The following is a 19,763-nucleotide window of genomic DNA, read 5'->3' as shown; positions in this document are numbered from 1 at the left end:
ACCCCTCCCTTCCTATTTCAGAACCAGCAGTCATCTTAGAGAAGACCGAGCCGATCACAGTAATGGCCGGCAATCCTTTTACCTTGGAGTGCAAAGTAGGAGGAACACCTGAGCTTATCACCAAGTGGTACAAAGACGGCAGAGAACTAAAGAGTGACCGCAAATACCAAATTTCCTTTTTCAACAATATTTCCACTTTGAAAGTCTTTTCTGCAGACAGGGGAGACAGGGGCTTGTATACTTTTGAGGTGCACAATGAAGTGGGGGACAGCAGCTGCACATCTTCGGTTGATGTTTCAGGTCAGCTCTATGTCTTTATTGTTCACTCTTGTCTTTAAAGAAAGCTTTTATTTTTTCCCCTTTTCTTGCCCTTGAATGAAACCTCAACACTTGTCTTCCTGTTCTTCTGCCCTGTCCTACTTAGATCGCCTTGTTCCTCCTTCATTCTCAAGAAAATTAAAGGAGACAAATGGGGTGCTTGGATCCTCTGTGCTGCTGGAGTGCAAAGTGTCTGGCACAGCTCCCATATCTGTGTCTTGGTTTCAAGATGGGAATGAGATTGTTTGTGGAGAAAAACATGAAATCTCATTCTTAGATAATGTTTGTGCTTTGAAGTTGAATGCCCTGGATGTCACAGATACAGGGTCTTATACATGTGTGGCAGCCAACGTGGCTGGATCTGATGAATGCAGTGCCTTCTTGACTGTACAAGGTCAGTGGAAGGATACTGCCATGCCTTCAACAAAAATCTTCTTCCCTCTTCTCTTTCTTTTCTCTGGTTTCCTGTGGTTTCTTTTTCATGGTTTGTTTAGTTTGGGGGCTTTTTGCCATGGTTTCTTTTATATTTTCTTTTTTACTCAAACCTGCTCATTTTCCTCCCCACAGAGACCCTCCTATTAACATCTTTCACTTCTTTGCATGATCCTTAGAACCACCTTCTTTTGTGAAGACACCTGATCCCCAGGAAGTTTTGCCTGGATCAAATGTGACATTCACCAGCTACATCAAGGGCAGTACTCCCTTCAAAGTGACCTGGTTCCGAGGCATCAGGGAGCTGGTGCCAGACAGCAACTGCTCCATCTCTCTCCATGAGTCTGTGGCACAGCTGCAGCTGTACAACGTGGAGCCAGACCACAGCGGGGACTATGCCTGTGTGGTCACAAATGATGCTGGCAGTGCCTCATGTACAACACAGCTCTTTGTGAAAGGTGTGTTTGGGTGTGTGCATGAATGCACAGTAATCTTCGTTCACTCCCTGCCTGCAGCTCTTCCACATCTGTCCCTCTTACTATTGATTCATACCTCCCCACAGAGCCTGCAGTCTTTGTGAAGAAATTAAGTGATTTCAGTGTGGAGCAGGGGAAGTCCATTGTGCTGGAAAGCAGCTACATTGGCACTCCTCCCATCTCTGTCACCTGGAAAAGAAATGGGATGCCCATTGCTCAGTCTCAACGCTGCACTGTTACAGCTACTGAAAAATCTGGCATCCTTGAAATCTTCAACAGCACAAAGAATGATGAAGGCGAATATACCTGTGAGGTGGCAAATGAGGCGGGTGGGGATGTTTGCCACAGCCTTGTCTCTATCTTAGGTATTCATCACCCCTGATCCCTCTAATGCACCCCAGTGATGCTCTGCCTCTGCTCACCATGTTCTCTCCTTCCCTAGAACCACCTTATTTTGTCACGCACCTGGACCGTGTGGAGGTGAAGGTTGGCGAGCCTTTGACCTTAAAATGCCAGATTGGCGGTTCACCAGAAATCAAGGTGTCCTGGTACAAAGATGACACCAAACTCAGATCAACACAGGCTTACAAAATGCACTTCAAGAACAATGTGGCAACACTGGCATTCTCTGCTGTAGAGGATAGCAACATTGGAGAATATATCTGCAAAGCAGAAAATAGCATCGGCTTTGCCACCTCCACAGCTTTGCTTGTTGTTAAAGGTGATGGGCCAAAAGCCACTCTTTTGTGGGGTAGTTTGTAGGAACTCTTTGTTAAGTCTACAGAAAGTGGGTTTTATTAATTTCAAAGATAATTAATTCAAGGTTGGCTCTTACTGATAGTAGTGGTTATTATTTTTTTTTGCAGAACGTCAACTTCCCCCTACATTCACCAGAAAACTTAAAGATATTCAGGAGGTGGTTGGTGCCCCGGTGACATTTGACTGCCGCATAACTGGCTCAGAGCCTATCCAGGTGTCTTGGTACAAGGATGGGGCTCTCTTAAGTGACACTGATAACATGCAATCAGCCTTCTTAAATAATGTTGCAACTTTACAGATCTTAGAAACTAGTATGGATTACTGTGGCCAATATACTTGCTCAGCCCAAAATGCTCTGGGGACTGCCTCTTCCAGTGCCAAACTTCTCCTTACAGGTTTGTAGATGACACTTTAATGAACATCTTTTGTACATCTTTGCTCTTTTACTTCTCCACCCTTTTTCCCCACTCTGCCCATTGTATGGTGGCCAAGGGACAATGGGCAAGGCATGGTGAGGCAGGCTTGGTGGTGAGCTCTGCCATGCTTTCCTCTTTGCAGAACACCTGCGACCTCCCTTCTTTGACACCAAGCCGGTATCTATCGATGTGGCACTAGGGGAAAGCGCAACCTTTAAGTGCCACGTGACTGGTTCTGCTCCCATGAGGATTACTTGGACCAGAGACAACAGAGAGATTCGTACAGGTGGCAACTACAAAATGACATTGGTGGAAAACACAGCCAGCTTGACAGTCCTAAAAGTTGGTAAAGGGGATGCCGGACTCTACACATGTACTGCCAGCAACAGTGTTGGAAAGGACGTGTGTGCAGCTCAGCTGGCTGTACAAGGTACTGCTGTGGGCTCTAGTGTTTATGGGGTTTTCTTTGCAAGGCAGACACCTGGAAAACACATTCTGACCTGAATGCAGACATGTGTGCGACTAACAATTTTTACAAGAGGTTACTCTGAGATGTCTTATTTCCCTTAAATGTTATTGTAATACTTAAATACTTACTCATATTTCTTCTGCTTTGGTATTGTACCTGATTTTTCTTCTCAGAGGGATTCTTCCATTGAAACATTAACTCTTACTACTTTGTTGGGCCTTTTTGAATGGTTCCATTGGACAGAAATATCTGTCTTTCTAAAGTCTTTCTGCAACAGTGACAGTCACTAGGTTGCCCAGGTGAGGGAAAGGAAACTGAGAGAAATTCAGTTCACTTATGAGGCTTAAAGGTATTTTTACTGTATGTGCAGCTCCTACAAATAGCTTTGCTCTTTCACAGACTGAAAACATTGAAAATTGCTCTTCTAAACAGCAAAGCTGGGGGATCTGAGAGCACATTTGGTGACAAATATCCTGTCGCCCACCCAACACTTCACCTCTCCTTATAGTGTGTGGATCTAAAAGTAAAATCTAAATTTATGAATGGCTTAGACTGTCTTGGTGCAAGTGACACATGTATATTAGTGCAATTTCCTCAATGTAGGTGGAAACATATTTATAGCTGTTACGGATAATTCAATTTTACTGATTTTGTAAAAGAAGAAATGTAACATACAAAATGCATTTGAAAGATTGTAGCAAGAAATCAAACCTCTTTAAAAGATCTAAAGTTTCTTTCCACCACAATAATTCTGTTTATTATCAATTATATAGTTGATAATAGCTTTATTTTAACACCATTACCATTTGTAAAATGATCCCAGCTGACCTTAATTTTTTTTTTTACTCTTCAAGTCTTTATTTGTAAAATCCTGAGGAGTATTATTTTTTTTTTGATCATGAATTTACTGACACTTCTTAGTGTTGTGCAGTTTCCCCAAGGCTGTAAAATTAGTGATGTTGATTGTTTTCAAGCAATTTCTATACAACTTACACGGTCAATCTCTTTGGGTGCACTGATTTGCATGTGTTTCATTTGAGCATATGCTGTCTCACTTCTAAGACAGGCAGCCTTTTGTTTTTAGAATTAAGATCTTTCTTTTAAATGACCTTGAAAACTTCACAGCTTTTTATTAACATTCTCACTCTGGCATCTAATGTTCCCAATATGTAGTTTTAATAATTGCTTTGTGTTCTAGAACTGCTTTACTTCATAAATATATACCTTACTAATGTATATACCCTCATTTTTTGAAAGGAGTGGAATCAGTGTGTGACTACTCAGCAACTGTTAGTATGCAGATAGATGATCAGCTCTTTCTCAAAGTGAAATCCAATAGTAAATTGCTAAGGTTCCAAGAGTCCTGATGTTATCAAATCACCATTTCTGTTTTTGGAAACTCAGGAAGTTTTGTTTCTAACAACACAGGATGTTCTGCCACTGTTCCACAGATTGAAATACTCCAAAATTAATTAGATATTCTTCCTACACTTTACAGCCACACAAAGAGGCACTTCATCCTGTTTTGCAGAGAGATGTTTGTTGTGCCCACATTAGCACCTCTTGGTTTTACTAGTTACAGCTTTGATCTATGATCTTTGATCTAAGCATTCAGTCTTGTGATTCTAAAGTATCAAACTTTCACTCCTTTCCCTTCCTTATGGGACAAAATGTAGCCATCTGTTTTACTTTTCAGTCACAGGACATTTAACACCAATTCTATAAAACAAGCCATCTCATAATTCTCCTCAGTATGATTATTTCTAAGCTCTTTTGTTTTCTACCTAAGCTCCTTAACTTTGATTCCTTATGTGCAACTTTGTTTTGCATTAAATCTGTGAGGGGTTATAATGCAGATACATTCATTGACTACATTAATTATTAATCACAGGATATAAAGCAATTGCTATAATACTCGACATAAATGCTTTTAATAACATTTTTTTTGGCTGAACAGTTGGATTCTTGCATTTGCATCAGGCTTTTTGATTACACATATATAACGAGCATATTTTGTAAAGAAAACCACGCATATCAACTGATCTCTAGTGAATACATACAAGGAGAGGTAAAGTTGGTCAGCAAACTAAGGAGAAACTCACTGAAATGCATATAGAATACTTGTTTTCTTCTTAATCTGGATTTTGGACCAATTTGAAATCATCTAAAAAATTTCAGAGCAATTGCAAAATCAGAAGTTTTGCTTAAGTCCCTAAACTCTACAATTTCAGTTACACATCTCCCTGCTTATTCAAACAATTAGTGCAGTTTAAAGCATCATCTCTCCTTTTTGGCTTTCCAGAACCACCAAGGTTTATTAAGAAACTAGACTCCTCAAAACTTGTGAAAGAGCACGATTCCACAACGTATGAATGCAAGATAGGTGGATCTCCAGAAATCAAAGTCACCTGGTACAAAGGTGAAACTGAAATCCATCCCAGTGAAAAATACAGAATGTCCTTTGTGGATTCAGTGGCAGTCATTGAAATGCACAACCTCAGTGTTGAAGACAGTGGTGACTACACTTGTGAAGCTCGGAATCCAGCGGGTAGTGCAAGTACGAGTACTACACTGAGAGTAAAAGGTCAGAATCTCAGCTCTTGCCTTCTCTTTCTAACATTAAAGGGTCCTCCTTTAGGAAAAGCTCTTAAATCCCACTTTCTTTTGTCAGAGGCCAAAACCTACCTGAGTAGATGGCAAACCTCTTGTCTGTTTTTGATCTCTGTGGCTCTTTCTTACCTATTGTCTTTGCTATTTAGCATCAGAATATTTACTTCAATCTTCTGTCTTCTTTAATCTCTTTTGCTTAAATAACACAAACAATAACTCTTTTTTCTTTATTCCAGCACCCCCTATTTTTACCAAGAAGCCCCATCCAGTTGAGACCTTGAAAGGGTCTGATATTCATCTGGAGTGTGAGCTTCAGGGCACTCCTCCATTCCAGATTTCATGGTATAAAGACAAACGAGAAATTCGGAGCAGCAAGAAGTATAAGGTCATGTCTGAGAATTACATAGCTAGTCTTCACATTCTCAGTGTGGATACTGCAGATGTTGGTGACTATCACTGTAAGGCTGTAAATGATGTAGGAAGTGACTCCTGTATTGGCTCTGTAACACTAAGAGGTTTGTACAAAGATTGGCATCTTCTTGGCATTTCTTTGTTCCTGAAATTCTTCTCCTACTTTTCCACTCCTGGCAGGGTTCTTTACTGTTAAATATCTTCTCTTAAATAGCACCACCAACCTTTGTGAAGAAGCTGAGTGATCTCACTGTCGTAGTTGGGGAGTCGATTGAACTGCAGGCTGCAGTACAAGGATCACAGCCCATTTCTGTTCTGTGGTTAAAAGACAAAGGGGAAATCATCAGAGAAAGTGATAATCTTTGGATCTCCTACTCAGAAAACATTGCAAGTCTGCAGATTGGAAATGCAGAACCAACCAATGCTGGGAAATACGTTTGTCAGATAAAAAATGATGCTGGAGTTCAGGAATGTTTTGCCATGCTGAAAGTGCTAGGTTGGTAGCATGAGATAAAAAACACAATGTGTTTTAAGATGCTTTGAAACTTAAATTTTAATCATAATAATAGCTATTTCGTTGTTCTAAAAGTTTTCTGACTTGCATTTCATTGCAGAACCTGCAGTCATTGTAGAGAAGCCAGGCCCAGTCAAAGTTACAGCTGGAGATTCTTGTACTCTGGAATGCACAGTAGATGGCACACCAGAGCTTACTGCTAGGTGGTTTAAGGATGGCAATGAACTGTCCACTGACCATAAATATAAAATCAGTTTCTTCAACAAAGTATCTGGACTTAAGATCCTCAGTGCAACACTAGAAGACAGTGGAGAATATACCTTTGAGGTGAAAAACAGTGTTGGTAAAAGCAGCTGCACAGCTTCAGTGCATGTTTCAGGTTAGTTGACTATTCATTCTGAGTCACCTCTGATCCCTTAGTTCCTCTACAAAGCCTTCAGATAGCAAAGTGGATGTTGTGATTGGCAACCTAAGAGAGTTGTACAATCTTGGGAGTACTTGGCATGCCACTTTGACAGGCATCAAGGATAGATGCCTACCTAAAATCTGAGGGGCAGGAATTATTGAAAGGACTCGATTTCTTCAGCTTTAATCTACATATTATCTTCAACAGCAGGTGTAATATTTTTGCTTATGAAAAAGAATAGAAAAAACAAAAGTTGTTCCTCAAAGATTATAATTGAAAGTTCCAGCATATCCTTAACCATTGACTATTTTAGAAATACTTAGCTGTTTCAGAGTATATTGCCAAAGCAGATACAGGAAAAAGTCAATACTTTTATTATGCACATAGAACTTCCTGCATTTAAGAACCCTGTATGGTAATTTCTACGTATTTTTTTTTTTATTTTGAAACAAATGCAGATCGTATTATACCTCCTTCTTTCACAAGAAAACTGAAAGAAACTTATGGTCAGCTGGGTGCTTCTGCTGTACTGGAGTGCAAAGTTTATGGGTCACCACCCATTCTGGTTTCCTGGTTTCATGATGGACAAGAGATTACCAGTGGAGAGAAGTATCAGGCTACTCTTACAGACAATACCTGTTCTCTGAAAGTGAATGGACTTCAGGAGTCTGATATGGGAACTTATTTGTGCACTGCTACTAATGTAGCTGGGTCTGATGAATGCAGCGCATTTTTGAGTGTTATAGGTCAGTATCAGTAAGAAGCCAGAAACAGAGCCAAATTTCTTTTCAGAAAGAGTTAATTTTTTCTTTGTTGAGTATTTCTGATCACTGTGATCTTCAAAAGAAGTTCAAATGTACTTATTTTCTGTCTGTTTTATTTGTGTGCTTAGAACCACCATGTTTTGTGAAGAAGCCTGAACCACTGGATGTCTTATCTGGGGCAAACATAACCTTTACTAGTATCATAAAAGGTTCCCCTCCACTGGAAGTTAAATGGTTCAGAGGCAGTGTTGAGCTAGTACCAGGAGCCAGATGCAATATCACCTTGCAAGATTCAGTTGCAGAACTGGAGCTGTTTGATGTACATCCACTTGAGAGTGGAGACTACACCTGCCAAGTCTCTAATGAGGCAGGGAAAATTTCTTGCACAACACATCTTTTTGTCAAAGGTTTGTGCAAACTACTGCTTCTTATGCTTCTTAAAGATGATCTCTTGTCTTTATTTAATTGTTTTCTTCCTGTTGTTCGTTATAGAACCAGCCAAATTTGTGAAGAAGGTGAATGATTTAAGTGTAGAGAAAGGGAAAAATTTAATCTTGGAATGCACATATATGGGTACACCACCAATTTCAGTGACATGGAAGAAAAATGGAGTGAAAATAATGCACTCTGAAAAGTGTAGCATCACCACTACAGACACATCTGCCATACTGGAAATACCTAACAGCAAACTAGAAGATCAAGGGCAATATTCTTGTCATATTGAAAATGATTCTGGGAAAGATACTTGTCATGGTACAATCACAATACTAGGTGCGTCAAGCCAGCAGCAGTTCAACAAGTGTTATTTGAACTACTAATGGTCATCATGCAATATCTTTGTATGCTAATGGTGTGTCTTTGTCCTTCAGAACCACCTTACTTCATTACACTCTTGGAGCCAGTGCAGGTGACTGTTGGGGATTCTGCATCCTTACAGTGCCAGGTTGCTGGAACACCAGAAATGATTGTGTCATGGTACAAAGGTGATACAAAGCTGAGAGGAACTGCTACTGTGAAAATGCACTTTAGGAACCAAATTGCTACTCTGGTTTTCAGCCAGGTAGACAGTAGTGACAGTGGGGAATACATCTGCAAAGTAGAAAACTCTGTTGGGGAGGCTTCTTCATCATCTTTGCTCACAGTTCAAGGTGAATATTTCAATTTTAAATATAGGGAAATGGCCTATTTTTCTTAAGTATGCTTTGCTATTTCAGAAAACAATAATTGCCTCTACGTCGTAAAACACTTTACCGTTTCTTGACGTGTAAGGTACCCTGTGGTACTTTCTTCTACTAACAAAAGCCTACCAGTAAAGCTAATTGAAATAGAGCACTTAATGACCACAGCTCTTCTGCAGCGTTACAAGCCTCTGTATCTTCCATCCCTGTTCAGGATATTGCTTTGATTGTTTCCAGTATTAGCAGTCCTGAGGCTCATTGGCTCTAAGATAAATAAAAAGAGACCTCTCTTCCTGCAACCGTATGTGCAGGGCTCTTTACAACAAGTTCAAAATAAGTGGTATGCTAAACAATATTTTTAAGTGGAAGTTATGAGCAAAAATCCACCATACTCTGCAGCATATTAGTCAGTGATTATTGCTGAGTGCAGCAAGAGGTTCTGGTGTCTTCTGGAAGACTTCACTGTACACTTGTTCTCTTACAGAGCGTAAACTTCCTCCTTCTTTTACACGAAAATTAAGAGACATTCATGAAACTGTTGGCTTACCAGCTGTATTTGATTGTGGCATTGCTGGCTCAGAACCCATCGAAGTATCTTGGTTTAAAGACGGCGTGCGTGTAAAAGAGGACTACAATGTTCACACGTCCTTTGTAGATAATGTAGCAACTCTCCAGATTTTGAAGACAGATAGGAGCCTTATTGGGCAATACACCTGCACAGCTGTCAATGCTATTGGGACTGCTTCTTCTAGTGGCAGGCTTGTCCTTACAGGTTGGTGGGCTGTGAAATATTTAATGGAAATGTCTTAAAACTGAGTTTTGCTTTATGTATGGATTTAATATTGTACAAGAGATTCTTATTTCTCACAGTTTTAAAGTAAATTGAGATTTTTAAGTGATGAGTTTTTATTTCTTTCACTCTTCAGAAGGGAAGACTCCTCCATTCTTTGACATCCCACTTACACCTGTGGATGGCATTATTGGAGAAAGTGCTGATTTTGAGTGTCATGTTTCTGGAACACAGCCTATTAGAGTCACTTGGGCAAAAGATGACCAAGAAATTAGAACAGGAAAGAACTATCAGATCAGTTATGTAGACAACACAGCCCATCTGACCATCTTGAGAGTTGACAGGGGGGATTCTGGAAGATACACATGCTATGCTAGCAATGAAGTTGGAAAGGACTCTTGCACAGCTCAACTGGCTGTTAAAGGTACTGAATAGATAGTACATTGTGTTTACATTTTTCTTCCTTCAGGTATAAAGGAAGTTGGACTATTACTGCAAGATAACTTTGAGAAAACTTTTGGGATGTAGCCTGAGAGTACCTATCTGGAGATACATATGAATCTTTTATGGGAATTAGGAAGGGTCACTAACAGCAACAGGAGGAGAAATAAAACATTTTCTTTGACCTACTTTTTCAATAGGCTCTGGCCTATTTCTTTCTTAAGATTTTGACAAAACTCTTGTAGTTATTTAAATGGTGTATGACTTAAATCAATGTAAGAGAATTTTTTTTCAAACAGGAAAACACAGTGACAATGACTGTAAGAGCAAGGCTCGTGCTGTTTATTGTAGCATAATTTCACTTAAAAAATATATCCAGTTTAAATGACAGAAAATATCAATTCCCCAATGTTCAAATTTTTCTTGAAGCATTGTCTTTAGGATTTTTCATCTCAAGATAGATTCATGGAATTTATGTTCTTTTTACAGAACGAAAAACTCCTCCGACTTTTACTAAGAAACTGTCTGAAGCAGTAGAAGAAACAGAAGGGAATGAACTTAAACTTGAGGGTCGAGTTTCCGGCTCTCAGCCTTTGACTGTTGCTTGGTACAAAAATAATCAGGAAGTCCATTCAAGTGCTCACTATGAATTGTCTTTCAAAAACAATACCTTACTTTTGCATATAAAGGCTGTAGAGCAATCAGATGCTGGTTTATACACCTGTAAAGTGTCCAATGAAGCAGGAAGCGTGTTGAGTACATCTTCTGTTGTTATCAGAGGTTGGTTGAAGTCTTGTTTTTCTTTGCTTCCTGCTTAAAACAATTTATTTGTTTTATTTAGCTGCAAGTATATAGTATCTCTCTTATAAACTGGCTTTACTTACCTTAACAGCAGTGATTAGTCCAGTGATTCACATAAACCACAAAGTCAAGAAATTATTTTATTTTTGTGATTATTTTTTTTTCAAGGAGAAGCTTCTTTTTTTCTATTTGCTATGACTGATTTAAAGTGGATGCCAAAATATTTGTGAAATTTTTGTTGAATTTTTAATCATGCTCTTTCAGTGGAGTAACAGAGGGTTTGTGCAATGAAATCTAAGCTCAGGCAGTGTTGACACTGTGTTGTGGTAGCATGATACTTCATTATAATAGTCTTGCAGGAAATTGCATGTTTATTTCTTTTAAGATTTTTATGTAGTTCTGTAACCTAATAGTGCTTTTGATCTTATACTATTTTTTGCGTGTAAAGGTTCTTTCTGAAAGGATAAAGATATTTCTTGCATGCTTATATAGCAAATACGCTGTGATGCTCTCTTGATATTTATTCCATTTTATAACATTATGATTGACATTCTCAGACTTCTGGTTATCATCCACCATTCCTTGCCATTGCCTCCTTAGTAATCACATGTATCTCTCTTTCTCTTATATTCTTGATCATACTTCCCTGAGTGTTCACTCAAGCGTTTTCATATTCCAGAACCTAAAAAGCCTCCAGTTTTTGACCAGCCTCTTCAGCCAGCAGCAGCAGAGGAAGGTGATACCCTGCAGCTTAGCTGTCATGTCCAGGGATCAGAGCCAATCCGGATCCAGTGGCTGAAGGCAGGAAGAGAAATAAGAGCTTCAGACAGATGCAACTTCAGCTTTGCTAATGGAGTAGCTCTTCTAGAACTTGCTGCAGTTACCAAATCAGATTCAGGAGAATATGTATGCAAAGCTTCAAATGCAGCTGGCACTGATACTTGCAAATCTAAAGTGACAGTCAAAGGTACAGTAACATGGAGAAAATAAGGCATATGACAAAAATGTCAACCAAAACGCTATCCCATTTTTTTTCTGTGGAGCAAAAAAGTTAATAATCTAATAACAAACAATTATTTAATTTTATTTTTTTATAAAATCATAGAATCTGGTAAAACAGAGTATTTAACAATAATTTATATATCAATAGTGACATAAATGCTGAAAGATCAGTGTCAAAGCAATAGTACATTCCTACCAAAGAGATTAAAAATTTATTTTCTATCTAAACACGAAATTTACGAAAAATGCAAGCTAAATGGGTGAAATTACTTGGACATGCATGTTTTATGGAAAGCATGTCAAAAGTGGTGTTTATTAAAGGAATATACAGAAGGAATTTGAGCATGTGGCCTTAGAGTCTAATTGTTTTAAGACTATTACAGCTCTAGGACATTTTGACCTTTTAGCTGAAAGTAAATAGTGTCTAAACATGAGTCCTTCTGTGTAGTTCTTGCTTTACCACTGCATAAAGGACACAAGAGCCCAGCAGTATGCACAAATAATCCTTTCCACTACATGGTTAGCCACTAGGCTAAGGACGAAGTCAAAGAAAACCAGGAGAATTCAACAGATCACTGTTATGCAAGTAACTCTTATGGTATATTATCCAAAAATAGAATGAAAAGAGAAACCCTCACCAGAAAAACTTACCCATTTTAGAAAATGAGGCTTTCTATTTGCATATCTATCTGTGGATTTGCATCCATGGAGAGTATAAATGGCCTTACTGAACAGCACAGTATAGTCCATTGTGGACATTTTCATCTGGAAAGTAAACTGCAAGTTGGTTAAAACAATATGAAAATATTTTGGATTTTTACCTCTTGCATAGTATTTTGTTCCATCTCGGGAATTAATTTCTTTTTTACAATTCCTTCAGAAACATCATCACCCATGAACATGAACTGTTACTTGGAGCCATCTGTTATAACTCTCTGACTCTGTTTTTTTAGAAAAACCGGCAGCTGCTCCAGCAGCTAAGAAAGCAGACGTGGAAGGCAAACTTTATTTTGTGTCAGAGCCTCAGAGTATCAAAGTCATGGAAAGTAAGAACTCTTTTCAATACAGTACAATGTCTTCTATTTGCCTACACCTTTTGTTTGAGATGATATCCCTCTGTCATAAAGAACTGGAAAGATTTAGCTTCCTCATTTGCATCTTTCTGCAGAGACCGTTGCAACATTTATTGCAAAAGTTGGAGGAGATCCAATTCCAAATGTTAAGTGGATGAAGGGAAAATGGAGGCAACTCAACCAGGGAGGTCGCATTATAATCCAGCAGAGAGGAGATGAAGCCAAACTAGAAATAAAGGACACAATAAAAACTGATTCTGGCATGTACAAATGTGTTGCTTTTAACCAACATGGTGAAATTGAGAGGAGTGTAAACCTGCAAGTTGAAGAAAGAAAGAAAGAAGTTGTTGAAGGAGATCTCAGGGCAAAACTAAAAAGGTATACTGAAAGTTTTTATGGATTAATTTGCTATCAACACAGAAGAAAATTTTTTTATTATGCATCTCAGAACAAGATATAATTTTTAAAAAAAATTGTTAAATAGGAATAACTGTACTAAAAATAAAAGCACCTGACTAGACTAAGCTAAAGGATTCTACTGCAGAGAACAGCTCTGAGGTGATTCAATATTTCATTAAACAGCTTTCTGGGAATGAAATGCTGCATAGTTAACTTCTGTTATTGATTTGAATAGCACTCCAACAAAAAGAAAAGAAGAGGAAGAGCAACCTATTGATATCTTGGAACTTCTCAAAAATGTAGATCCCAAAGAATATGAGAAATATGCTCGCATGTATGGAATTACAGATTTCCGTGGCCTCCTGCAAGCCTTTGAGTTACTAAAGCAAACCCAAGCAGAAGAAAGCCATAGATTGGTAAGATACAGTGTGACTGCAGCATTGGTTCTCTTAGGAGTAATATGTTTCCCTTGAGCAGACATGGTGTCCACACTCTGGAAGCTCTGAAGTTATGATGTGTGGAGAAATTTCTGGTTCCTCTTTAGCTCTTTTACAGGCAGTTCTCAATGTCTTGCATGCTCAAATCCAAGAAGAAAACGTGGGCCTTCTGGCTAAGTAGGTTCTGTCTTCATAACTTGACTGCAATTGTTAGAAAGGGAAGATTTCCTGGTTACAGTACGGCTACATAAAATTTGATGTAGGAATGAATTCTGTGTTGGATAAATGTGACAGCTGGACATTTAGTATCCTTTAACATTTGAGTATATTCTGCATTCTTATAGGAAATTGAGCTCACAGAGAAAGCTCAAAGGGAAGATCAGGAGTTTGATGAACTTGTAGCTTTTATTCAGCAACGACTCACACAAACAGAGGTAAAGCATTTTTGGACTGATTTATTAAATACTCAAGCCTATAACAGGGGAACTTGAAATTAACTTAAACTAATATTTTCCAGCCTATTACTCTGATCAGAGACATTGAAAATCAGACGGTTTTAGCAGATGAGGATGCTATCTTTGAATGTGAGATTAAGATTAACTATCCAGAAATTAAACTGTCATGGTACAAGGGAACACAGAAACTGGACTCCAGTGACAAATATGAAATTAGAATTGAAGGTGATCGCCACATACTGAGAATTAGAAACTGCCAGCCTGAAGATCAAGGAAACTTCAGAATAGTGTGTGGACCACATATTGCCAGTGCCAAGCTAACTGTGATTGGTAAGTCTACTTCTGAAGTAAATATTTGAATTAGTTTACACTTTATTTGTTCCACTCTCTGATCTCTGTTAAAATGTATGTTTTAACATGCTAATAGAACCTGCAGTTGAGCGGCATCTTCATGACACTACTTTCAAGGAAGGAAAAACATGCACACTGACTTGTCAGTTCTCTATCCCAAATGCCAAGTCTCAGTGGTATAGAAATGGGAGACCCATTAAGATAGGAGGGAGATATTCAACACAAGTCTCTGACAAAGTGCACAAACTCATCATCAAGGATGTTAGAACGGAAGACGAGGGACAGTATACCTGCAAGCTTGACAGTCTAGAGACAACGGCAGATCTGGCCATTGAAGGTTTGTAAAGATGTAGAATCTCTTTCTTACAATAGTGACACTTTCTGGAGGTTTCATTAGCAGAACAAATGAAAAAAGAATTTCTGAAAGACAGATTCCAAAGCTTGGAAACAGACTAAATAAGAAATTTTACTGTCCTTTCTCTTCCAACAACATGTGACATAGTTGTGCAATTCGGTTAAGTGTATTCTTCACTAAACCATGATTAATAATGTCCCATAGCCCACAAGCAATCTGAGTGGTACTAGCTTCTGTTTTCTTTGGGACTCTTTCTTTGGACTTTTTCTTAATTATTCTCTATCTTTAGTTTCCTTAATGGCTTCTCTTACAAAACATATCTTCACAGCAATCTTGTTATAGTTGAACTCTTATGTCTTCTAATCTTCATTCTTATCTTCATAGAAGGTAGAATCCTTTTTTCCTACTCTACTTTTTTTAAGATCTGTTGCTATTATCTCATTAAAATTTAGCTATTTTGATGACAACAGTGAGAAGCATTCAGCTACAGTAAATGCCGTGGTGGTGCATAACAATTGACAGCAATATTTTTTCTTTCTAAAAACAGCGGAACCAATTCAGTTCACCAAGAGCATACAGAACATCGTTGTGAGCGAACACCAGTCTGCAACCTTCGAGTGCGAGGTGTCTTTTGATGATGCAGTTGTGACATGGTATAAAGGCCCCACTGAACTGAGAGAGAGTCCCAAGTACAGCTTCAGAAGTGAAGGTCGTTGTCATTATATGACTATTCACAATGTCAATGCAGAAGATGAAGGTAAAAATGCATGAAACAGTTGTGCTGGTGGCATTTTTTATATGTTTTTTTTTTTTTTTTGTCTGGTTTTAAATTATAAATGAATATAAATATGAACATTCTTGGCTGCTGCAGGTGTGTATTCTGTAATTGCTCGTCTTGAACCAAGAGGAGAAGCAAGAAGCACTGCAGAGCTCTATCTTGTAACCAAAGGTTAGCAAATTTTCTAAACAAATTTGTTTGCTTGAAACATGATTCTGGAAAAATCAATAGTTCTAAAAGAAATCTAATATTCCTTTGCAGAAATCAAACTGGAGTTGAAGCCACCAGGTAAAGTCCTCAAGCAAGACTGGCATAAGATCTTGTCAATACTCTGTCATAAAATTAAAGCATTTCTCTGCTTTTTTATTATTTTCAAATCTTTTTTTCCTAGTTAGAGTAAGTATAAACCACATCCGGAAAAGTATTCCTCATCCACTGACATGCGGAACTATTATTCTCATGAGTAGTGGCAATGAATACTGAGAAAATCCACAACCAGTGACATTAATAGGAACCCCATTTTGTACAACATGGAATGCCCCATTCTCTAAAACACATAAGTTATTTTTTAACTGCTAAGGAATAGAACAATGAAGATATTCAATTAATATATAGGATCTCCTCTGTGCAACTGAAAAAAAAAAAAAACAACCAAGGAGACAAAATAGGTAAAAATCACATCCTTATGATATGCAGTGATCTTCTTTTTTGAATGTTCTTAAGAGCCTACTCCAAATGTTGCAAGAACTATTTAGAAATAAAACATAACATTGTATGGGCTGGTTGAACTGAAAAGTTAATACAATTAGTTATCTATTGGTTGTCTAGCTTATGCTTGAGGAGCTAGCTACAATCCTTTTATGTTACAAAAAGAAAGATTAAAACACCATCAACTACTATCCTTGAGGAGAGTACATTGAATTTTTTTAATTGGTAGTATTTATTAAGTCAATTAAACATTTTGATTTTCTAGATGTTCCTGATGCCAAGGTTGCAGTTCCACCTCAAAAACCAGCTGAAGGTAGGGTAACAAACCATACTTGTTCTGTATCTGCACTGAACCAGAAGGCCAGTGGGAACTTCAGAGAAAAATCTTAGCTCAGCAATAAGATCTAGTTAATTGTCCCTGTGAGCAAGACTTGACTTGGATAGGCTTCTTTGCTGTGTGGAAGGCAAAAACTCTACACCACCAGTGGTAGGAGTTAATTTAATTCTCTTAAAAGGAGAAATTTTAAGAATTTCTCTTTAAAAGAGAATTTCAATTCTCTTAAAAAGAGAATATTTTCCATCATGTTTTCCTATCACTCTTCAACTGATATCAGTTCAACTTTCTATCAGTTGTTCATTTGATCTTCTTTTTATATCCATCTTTCTCTCTGATATTTTTTTTTAATTATAATATTTTCTTTTTGCCACAAAAAATATCTTTTAAACAAGCTATCTGAATTACTGCCTTAAAAAAATATTATTTTAAAGCTGTACATTGGATTTCATGTTTATGGCAAACAGTCTCACCCCAGGCTCTGGTTTTGGACTATAGGCTACAAACAATATTTATACTCCTGTTACTTTCAGTAGCTTACTATAAACGTCAGCAATTTGAACTTCTTGGATTTTTTCCAGGATAATTTGGTAAATGCTTCCAGTGGCAGCAGGCAGGGAAAGATTTGATATTTAGATGAATTAAAATCCACAAAGATAGGAGAGTGATGGCAGCAATAAAAATAAAGCTGAGGACATTCAATGCTCAAAAAAGTAAACCGGGGGTTCCTACTCAAGTTATATTTATTCAGCTGCTGTAAACTCTCAGAATAAGCACCATGTTTGCTTTTATTCTGCAGCTGCAATAAAATAATAGAATCCATTTTACCAAAGCAGGATTTTTTTCGTTTACAAGGAAATATCAAACTTAAATTCTGTTCTAAACATTTCATTTTTCCTACAAGCTGCCCCTATTCCCATTCTTCTGCCTCTTGTTCCACCTCCAGAGGAGAAAAAGCCAGGTAAAAGTCCTTATAGTATTTGAATACTATGCTCATGTTTCGTTATGACAGTTGATTTTTGGATTTTTGTTTGTTTGGGTTTTTAGGGCTTCTTAAGGTTTTTTAATTCAAATTTTTAAATCTATTATTTTTAAGCAGAGAAAAAGGTTCCATTAAGGAAAGTCCCCCAAAAGGTGGTTAAAAAAGCTCCTGAAGAAGTCCTGCCAGCTAAAGGTAAATTTTTTCCCTTGTTTGTAAATTTTTTTAAAAGACTAAAATTACCTTATGGAAACAGAGTGTTTTGTTTTGAAATAATTTCAGTCTATCACAATTGTTTGATTTCTGGATTTATGTTAAAACATACATTTAAGATCCAAGCTGATTGTGACTGCCTAAAAAATAGTCCCTTCTTTAAACCATCCGTGGGGGTAAAATACTTTCACTAAATGTGAACACACAATATGCCTTGTGAATTCCACACTATGATATGAATAATCAATTTATTTATTTTAAGTTCCTGAGGTGCCACCAGAGAAGCCCAAAGAGGTCAAAATAACATCCATGGCAAGGAGAGAAGAGATACATGAAGAAAAGAAAATACATGAAACACCCAAAGAAATTTATGAAGAATGGGAAGAAGATTATGGTGAAGACCATGACTATTATGTCAAGGAAGAGGGCTATGATGAAGGGGAAGAGGAATGGGAAGAAGCTTACGAGAAAAAAGAAGTGACTTACGAAGAAAAAAGAATAATTCATGAAGAAGGTATTTGAATTATCATGTCATTTTATTTCTTCTCTTTTCTCATATTTATTATTAAGGCCCCAACATTTTGAACCAGGCAACATTTGTTTTGTTTTGTTTTTGCTAAAATATCTGGAACCATAATATGCTGACAAATTTTAAGTGGCACTTGACAATAATACAAGATATCACAAGGTATGGATGCAGATAGGAATGGATACATCAGAAATTCATTGCCAATGAACTTGCAGGTCTTTGAAACCTAACATGAGTTAGTAGTAAGGATATGTGTAATTTTTAGGTTTTTGGCTATTTCTTCTATAATTTTCCTGCACTCTTGATATATTTAAACATTTCACTCATTTATTGGTTGATGTTAATGGCTGTATTTTGCAATTTCTTGCATGTTGTAACTGTCTTGGGGATTAGCAACATGTATGCCTTGAGGAACAAGTTTTGGCTCTGATGAGAAAAATGAAACTTGGAAATAAGCAAAACATTTTACTTCAACAATTGGATCTCCAAAACTCTCTGTGTGTTTTTAAAATTCATAAAACTGTAATGGCATAACTAGGACCTTTCTGTCTACAGAGCCTTTAGGCAACATATTTTCTATCATTAAGTGTTGTTATTTGTTTTAAGTGACTGAAGTTCCTAAGAAACGCGTGCCTGAGAGAAAGCCACCGGCCATTATAGCTGAAAAGAAGGAAAAGAAGGAAGTAACTGTTCAAAAAGGTATGACTTTCGCACAAAACTAACAGGAGTTAGATTCAGATATGTAGATTGAGATGTCGTATGCATCTCCTTCAAGCTGAATGGTGCTGCTTATTCATATTTCCTTGGAAACAAGAAAATTCTCTTTATGTTGAACAGTGAGATGAGCAAGGGTCATGGCAACTCTCTTCTCCCACCTCATTTCTGAGCTCTCTGCTCAAAGCTGGTTGAATCAAAACAAGAATTAATGGTAAAATCAAACTGAGCTTCAGTTATCCTTCCTTCTCCCTGTATATTAGCCTTGGGCATGGGAGTAATGCGTAAGAAATTAAATGCTGCCCTTCTGGGAAACGTTTCCACTTAAATCACTGCATATCTCTCAGGGCAGAGTGGCCTTCACTGCCATCACCATTCACCACCATTAAACAATGCATTGAACAGAGCACAGGATGCACAGTGTTTATAACATCCTAAACAAAAAAACCCGACCAGTTCTATGTGGTCTGTATCCAGAAAACTATTTACAACATTACTTAAACAATAAATCTATCTGAATTACTTGCAGTTGTCAAGAAACCGGTCGATGAAAAAGTGGAGGTAACCACTCAGAGGGTTGCAGAAGAAAAAGTCAAAAGGGCTGAGGGTAAATACTGTTTAGTTATCTTAATGTCATCTTACTGTGAAAGT

The 19,763-nt window shown here is 37.7% G+C and overlaps 1 protein-coding gene across 50 annotated transcripts in view; it reads left to right on the top strand.

The window, feature by feature from the left end:
- Positions 1-19,763, top strand: part of TTN (titin) — a 238,064-nt gene that overhangs the window by 71,711 nt on the left and 146,590 nt on the right. For 36 of the 50 annotated variants that reach the window (XM_041403525.1, XM_041403521.1, XM_041403519.1 and 33 more), the window contains 24 exons: positions 6,506-6,784; positions 7,270-7,557; positions 7,704-7,982; positions 8,068-8,346; positions 8,445-8,723; positions 9,238-9,525; positions 9,680-9,967; positions 10,474-10,764; positions 11,465-11,752; positions 12,741-12,833; positions 12,956-13,238; positions 13,495-13,675; positions 14,041-14,130; positions 14,214-14,481; positions 14,579-14,839; positions 15,405-15,614; positions 15,729-15,806; positions 15,897-15,923; positions 16,609-16,656; positions 17,582-17,638; positions 17,774-17,851; positions 18,132-18,383; positions 19,005-19,097; positions 19,642-19,719. In XM_041403525.1, coding sequence (XP_041259459.1) covers positions 6,506-6,784; positions 7,270-7,557; positions 7,704-7,982; positions 8,068-8,346; positions 8,445-8,723; positions 9,238-9,525; positions 9,680-9,967; positions 10,474-10,764; positions 11,465-11,752; positions 12,741-12,833; positions 12,956-13,238; positions 13,495-13,675; positions 14,041-14,130; positions 14,214-14,481; positions 14,579-14,839; positions 15,405-15,614; positions 15,729-15,806; positions 15,897-15,923; positions 16,609-16,656; positions 17,582-17,638; positions 17,774-17,851; positions 18,132-18,383; positions 19,005-19,097; positions 19,642-19,719 — 4,656 coding nt within the window. Of the gene's footprint in view, positions 1-21; positions 301-424; positions 713-929; positions 1,209-1,312; positions 1,592-1,668; positions 1,948-2,092; positions 2,381-2,543; positions 2,832-5,172; positions 5,455-5,716; positions 5,996-6,105; positions 6,388-6,505; positions 6,785-7,269; positions 7,558-7,703; positions 7,983-8,067; positions 8,347-8,444; positions 8,724-9,237; positions 9,526-9,679; positions 9,968-10,473; positions 10,765-11,464; positions 11,753-12,740; positions 12,834-12,955; positions 13,239-13,494; positions 13,676-14,040; positions 14,131-14,213; positions 14,482-14,578; positions 14,840-15,404; positions 15,615-15,728; positions 15,807-15,896; positions 15,924-16,608; positions 16,657-17,581; positions 17,639-17,773; positions 17,852-18,131; positions 18,384-19,004; positions 19,098-19,641; positions 19,720-19,763 lie in introns of all 50 variants that reach the window. The other 14 variants (XM_041403559.1, XM_041403558.1, XM_041403544.1 and 11 more) reach the window with 10 other exon arrangements.

Source organism: Onychostruthus taczanowskii, unplaced genomic scaffold (genome assembly GCF_017590055.1).
Source record: "Onychostruthus taczanowskii isolate IOZ18803 unplaced genomic scaffold, ASM1759005v1 scaffold20, whole genome shotgun sequence".
NCBI classification, from domain to species: Eukaryota; Metazoa; Chordata; class Aves; order Passeriformes; family Passeridae; genus Onychostruthus; species Onychostruthus taczanowskii.
Note: the sequence above shows the minus strand (reverse complement) of the source record. Positions and strands in the feature narration are given on the sequence as shown.